General features: G+C 41.7%; 1 protein-coding gene across 1 annotated transcript; it reads right to left on the reverse strand.

The window, feature by feature from the left end:
• Window positions 1-236: 236 nt before the first annotated feature.
• Window positions 237-1,859, reverse strand: LOC109265945 (non-POU domain-containing octamer-binding protein-like). The gene is given in 3 exon segments (XM_053899478.1): window positions 237-1,439; window positions 1,442-1,708; window positions 1,711-1,859. Coding segments are annotated over 3 exon segments (1,356 nt in total). The 5' UTR covers window positions 1,787-1,859; the 3' UTR covers window positions 237-426.
• Between the last annotated feature and the right edge of the window lie 4,868 nt (window positions 1,860-6,727).

Below are 6,727 nucleotides of genomic sequence, written 5' to 3' on the forward strand. Positions count from 1 at the left end.
ATGTTACAATATGATAAACATAATCAAAGTGATTTTTATTTTGTACTAGATAGCTTCCTTTTTTTAGATATTGTATAGTATACAGTGTGGTTGTTCTTGGAACTGGTGATGATACTTGGCTTTTAAAGTACCTCTCCAGGTCCTAAATCTATTCTGGTCCATGTGGTAAAGATTTCAAATGTCCAATTGTTGAATAAGTTTTATTTACCATCAAATAATTTTCTTTTTTTTTTTTTTTTGATTTATTAAATTTTATCGCCCCTCCCTTGCCCTCAGCCTCCAGCATACTCCCTTAGAGTAGTACAGGCAAGGAAGACCTAACTATTGGGAGGAATCCCTAACACTTTTTCCAGGGCAGAATTCTGGCTCATCCAAAAAGGGTCTTTCTTTTAAGGGTTTTTGGGAAACTAGACACTGAAATTTTTATTAGTGTCGGCGATGTTTGTTTGGAGCAAATTCAGCTCTAGGAGCTGCACGGTTGAACGCAGGAGGGGTTCCACCAATGGCCCCAATTCCTTCCATGGTAGCAGCCTGGCCAAAGCATTCATTTGTTGGTGGGGTCAATCCCAAGGTTCCATCTGGCATCATAGTGGCAGGTCCTGGAGGAGCTGGGGTACCAGCTGGCACTGGAGCAGGGGGCATGGCGACTCTGTTGTTTATGCCCATAGCACCTCCCATGGCCATCTGGCCCATCCGTATCTCCTGTTCTCTCGCATCAGGGAATGTTCCCTTGAATTCTTCCTGCTGCCACCGCATCTCTTCTTCATGGCGCCTGCGCTCTTCCTCCTGCCTGAGCTCCAGTTGCTTTCGTTTTTGCACTTCTTGGTTGTGCAGCTCTTCCATCCTCCGGACTTCTTCTTGATGCCTCATCAAATCATGTCTCATTAACATGACTTGGTGCTCATGGCGAGCAGCCTCCATCTCCATCTCCATCTCCAGCTTCTCACGAGCTTCCTTGATGTTGCGGTCCACTTGGTCCTGCTGCTGCTTCTCCATCTCAATGAGTGCCTTCCAGCACATGGCATACTCAAAGGAGCCAGGCTGTGCAAATCTGGGTGGCTGTTCTCGCTCCTTATGAAATTGCTGGTTCTTTATAACCAGCTTCTCTGGAAGTCCCTCTTCATCATCCAACTGGTCCATGGGCTCCACAGTCACAGGCCGAGGAAATGTGGTTAATAGGAAGGCGTCTTCACTGCACCTGTCCAGAGCTTTCCGAGCAGCTGGCTTCCCTGAGAATTCAACAATGCCTTTTCCTGAGGGCCTTCCTCTATCATCCACGATGACTACAGCCCTTTCCACTTGGCCAAACACAGAAAAAACTTCCCCCAGCAGTTCGTTAGAAACATACTGAGGAAGGTTTCGGACCGTGAGCGATGCACTATGGCAGGCAAAGCGCACACGCAGCTGCTTTCCACGAAGTGGCATGTTGTCCAGCTCACTTTGGCAATCTCTGCTAGGGTTCGTGTTTCCAAGCGGATAAAGCCAAAGCCCTTATCCTTATGAATGAAGACTTCACCTGCCTTCCCATATTTCTCAAATAGTTTCCTCATCTCCTCCTCAGTGATGTCAGGAGGAAGATTTCCCACAAAGAGCGGGCTACGTTGGGTGAAGGTCTTCTCTCCTGGTTTCCTAAAATTCTTCAGGTCAATAGTCAAGACTTCATTTTGGCTGCTGGCTTGTTGCCCATTTGCAGGTATTGGTGGTGGTGCTGCTGGTGGTGCTGCTGCTGATGCTTCCTTGGAGTATGGTTTTGCTTCTCCAAGTTAAAGGTTTTATTGCTCTGCATTTTTGCACCCCTCTATCGACTGTTCTCTCCTCAGAGTAACGGCGACGCTACACGGCCTCTACTGTCCCGAGAAAAAAAACTACCATCACATAATTTTCAAAAGTTTTCCTGTACCATTGAAATTCACCAGGGGCCTTTAAGACATGGGTTATTAAAATGTGCACAATAGAATTAGGACAAATCTTCAAATACCACTCCCATTTTGTGCCTGGATGTCACATACCTGACTCACTGTCATTACTTGGCAGTAAATTCAAACTGGTCCTAGTGATGATGGTGCTGATAGGGATGTTACCAGGTACTGGGGAGTGGCATGGAGAAGAAGCAAAGGTGAAAACAGGGCAGAAATAATAAGGACTAAGCTAAATTCAGTAGATGACAGTTTGTCCTATCAGTAGTGGTTTGCTGAGAATCCTGGGGAAATTTAGAAAAAGTCCTCCAAAGAAGAATAAGAAACATGTGGAAACCTTTATAAGTTCCGTGACATTTCAAACTCGCTCCTATTTCAGGCCCTGTGTGCTCTTTCCTTAGCCTGGAAATCTCTTTGTCAGTTCTCTTCTTGAGGTTGTGTACCAGACTACCTGTAGGTGCATGAGTCGACCATCTCTGTTTTTCTTCATTTCATCAGTCTGGCTGACCACCTTAAATATGTCCTTGCCAGTTCCCCATTTCCTTCTTTTCTGTGACTTTTTATGTCCCACAAAATGTCTATGTGGGTGTCTTCTCCTAATTTCTGTCTTATAATAAAACGTCATCTTTTTTGAGTCCTTTGCCAACCACTATAGAGGACCACTTCTCCCTGATACAAATACCCAGTCATGTCATATTCCGTTGTCCTGTTTTATTTTCTTCACCATAATTACTGTCTGAAATTATATTACTTATTCATACTTTTTTGGGGGGTGTTTATTGTCTCTGTCTCTTGATTGAATGTAAGTTCCGTAACGGTGGGGACTTAATTTTGTCCACAACTGAATCCATGGTGTATAGGATTGCTACATAGCACGTACTACATAAACATTTGTTTAGTGAATAAATCTTCATGAAATTAGGAGATGCTATGAGGAAAAGGATAGTTTCTCAAGTTTTTCTTCTAGGAGTTCAGTTTGATAGACAAAATTTCTTCCCTGTTACACTCCAGGAGTGTATGGTTTTTACCATCCAACTTTTTAGGGATTATCTCTAATGAGTGGTATTTGGAAAACCTCTCATTTTCCCCATCACCTCAGAATTTCTTGAACCAAAACTAGTATTCTGCTTTTGAAAATTACTACCTGTCCATATTTTATTTACCACAGGGGTCCCTAGTTTCCTATTTGGGCTGCAAAAAGTTATAGGCAAGATAGCTATAGGGGATGAGCTGGGATGTACTGACATCCCCAAAGAGACCAAGGAAATGAAGAAAAGTAAATGTGCTAAATTCAAATGTGTACAGAGGACAAGTATGCAACTCAAAGGAGAGATTTGGGTACCATTTCTTTCTTTCTTTTTTAACGTTTATTTTTGAGAGAGAGAGAGAAAGAGAGAAAGAGAGAGAGAAAGAAAGAGAAAGAAAGAGAGAAAGAAAGAAAGAAACGGAAACAGAGTACAAACGGGGAAGGGGCAGAGAGAGAGGGAGACACAGAATCCAAAGCAGGCTCCAGGCTCTAGGCTCTGAGATGTCAGCACAGATGCAGGGCTCAAATTCATGAACCATGAAATCATGAGCTGTGCCAAACCTGGATGCTAAACTGACTGAGCCACCGAAGTGCCCCTGGGTTCCATTTCTTTGGATCACAATCCTGTGGGCTATAGGCCTGTGTTCCCACATTTTCTTGTTTTCTAAGAAAAGACAATTATCTAGATTTGTTTTTGAAATTTTGTAAATTTTCAACAGGGGGATAAAAAATTTAAAGATACTGAGCAGGACAAATAAAGCTTGTTTAAGGATCCTAGATAGCTAGCATGCTCCCAGGCTATAAGCTAAAAGAAAGTTTTTAGGCATATTTCTGGACTTTTCAATGAGTTGTTGTAAGAACATTTACCTAATCTTTTGGAGTGAATTGTGAGGGTGGGGTGGGAAAGGATTCTAAAGTGATGCTATTTGCACAGATTAACTTAGTTCTGATATGAACTCTCTAAAATGTTAAGTAGTGTTTCTCAAAAGCTCTGTGCTTAAGGACTGGTTATATGTACATGTATGTATATATATACACATACACACATGTACATACATATACATATTCACACATATATGTATTTTAATTACAAATATGTTATGGTCTGAAGTTATGTAACATACAAAATAAATGAATTACTAGAAAAGTGATCATATGCTTAGATATGGCAGTAATTTCAACCTTACATAAAATTTTCTAAAGGTATAGTCTCACTTTGTGTTGAATTCCTTGCAGACCAGTAACTAGCAGTTGACAAACCAGGATGACACTTGGAATAGTGACTAGCATGCCTCAAGGCCAAGAGTAACTAGCACAGATACTCTTCCCTCTGTTCTACATGTTTGTCTTACACATATCAAGTGTCTTAAAGGCAAGGTCTTTGTATTTTACAACTTTTTTATTTTTTTTATTTTTTTTTATTTTTTTATTTTTGGGACAGAGAGAGACAGAGCATGAACAGGGGAGGGGCAGAGAGAGAGGGAGACACAGAATCGGAAACAGGCCCCAGGCTCCGAGCCATCAGCCCAGAGCCTGACGCGGGGCTCGAACTCACAGACCGCGAGATCGTGACCTGGCTGAAGTCGGACGCTTAACTGACTGCACCACCCAGGCGCCCCAAGGTCTTTGTATTTTAATGTATTTCTGAGCCTCTCAGCCTGGCATATAGTAGGTGCTCAATAAATGTATGTTGAATAAACCAAAGTACTAAGGTAGATGAAATTAAAAAGGGGACTGTACATTTTGTAGATAATATATATTTAAATTTCTCATACTTTCCTGTGATAGAACTTGATATCATGAACATTCTTCTATCTAATGTCCACCAACATGACCCTGGTTGGAAAGGATCCCTCCCAGGGTCTCATTTCCCATGGACTTAAATGAACAGATAAAAAACCTCCTTGACCATATATCATTTCCTTAAAGACTACATTATTCCAATTAATTTCAAAGCTGGTGACTTAACATGTACTAAGCTTCTTTCCTACTGTCTAAAAATGGGAATTTGCTTATAACAAAAGCCCTCATTATAATGTGACTTACTCTTGAGTAACTCAAGTCAGTCTGTGCACATAACAGTGCTCTGTTCAGGTGCCATGGAGCCTAACTACTGAAATACTTCTTCAAAACTAATTGCTTACAAAATCTTTTTCTCTTTTTTACAGAGAAACAGAGAAGGAGTTTATTCCTCCCATTTCTTCTGTGTTGCCACTTTCCAAGGCGGAGCTCTTGCTCTTAGCTATACGCCCACCTTCTCTATCCACTTAGTTTTCTGTATGGTCTGCATTTCACCCAGTTAACCACACACTCCAAATTACTCTTCAGAGAGGAACTGATTTCGTTGAGTTGTTCTCTGGAATGCACTAAGTTAGGGTTCTAAAAACTGAATGAACAAAGAAGAGAAGGAAGGAGCGATGATCTTAGACTTAGTTGCTTTCTACTTTATTGAGTAATGAAATTTCATTTGGGCTGTAAATTCTTACCCTGGGGGCTGAGGCTCCCCATGGGCTGTTCCTAGCTGCGATAATGATGGAGATCATTAGAGCCAGCCTCTTCAGGGATCAATCCACAGCTGGGAAGTGCTTTCCTAACTTGGTGAAATGATTGATAATTTCAATCAATATGTCTCTTAATGGTCTTATCAATATGTTATTCTGACTGAAAAAAATAAAAATAAATGTTTGTTTGCTTTATGCCTATCACGAGGATGATGAGTATCTCCATGTTATTTGAGAGTGGAATGGAATTTCATATATTTGCTCTAACAAAATCAGCAATAATTAGACCCCAAAGAACTGCTTCATACGTGTGTTTGTCTGCAAGTTCTCTTTGTAGCCTCAAAGAGAATTCTCATGATGGAGTCATCAGAGCACCATCTTGTGAAATTGGTTGAGAAATTTGAGGGTGATTGACTTTCCTTCTTTGCAAAACTGAAAATGCCAACTCACATTCTTGCAGTATGATATTTGCCTATTTGAAAAAAAGACCGTGGATACATTTTAGGCTAGCTCTTGAGGTTTTTTCTGAGCTGTGTGTCCAGAATGCCAGCTGTAGTCTTGCTTTGTCTAATGTTCGAAAGCCAGACCCACTGATCACCTCCACCTACAGTCTGAGGTGCAGGTGGATTTAGGTGCAGATAGATTAAGGATTTAGAATCCTTACTGGTAAAAGGATACCTTGAGGATAGCAGTCTGTCTTCCATGTTGACTCTTAAATGTATCAATCTCAGCCTTCTATATTGTCTGAATAAAAGGGCTACCTTTCTGTCCTCATTTCCTCTCCTAAGAATTGAATCTCTTCCTTAGCATCATGCATAACTTTTGAGAATCTCACTGCTTGAAACGGGGTTCTTTCCCTTTGTCCACCTGAGTTCTGAATCATGTGAGAAGTAAAGCAGACGTGTGGGGGTGAATCCATTAGCTTTATTAGTGATTATAGCTGGATCAGAGGATATGGCTTACATTTGCTTCTGTGGTGGGTTCCCTATACCAACCTCCAGAACTGGATACTCATCCAAACATAGGCAGCGCTGAAAGACCGCACACCTTCCACCCACCCTGCACAGGGGTTGGTGCCTGTAGAAGCAATGGCCTGGAGAACCCCAGGGAGGTATATGCTTCCTGCAAGGGCTGCGCCTAGGAGGAAGGGAGTGAGGAGAGGCTGAGTTAACTATATGGCTTCTCAGTGAAACTCTAAGGAGAAGAGTAAGGAGTGGGGACAGGCCAGGGGTGTTACGGGAAAGTCTGTATTCCTATTGCTGCTGTGACAAATTGTGATAAGC

Source organism: Panthera pardus, unplaced genomic scaffold, assembly GCF_024362965.1.
Source record: "Panthera pardus isolate Hobbes unplaced genomic scaffold, ASM2436296v1 HiC_scaffold_1, whole genome shotgun sequence".
In the NCBI taxonomy this organism is placed as follows: domain Eukaryota; kingdom Metazoa; phylum Chordata; class Mammalia; order Carnivora; family Felidae; genus Panthera; species Panthera pardus.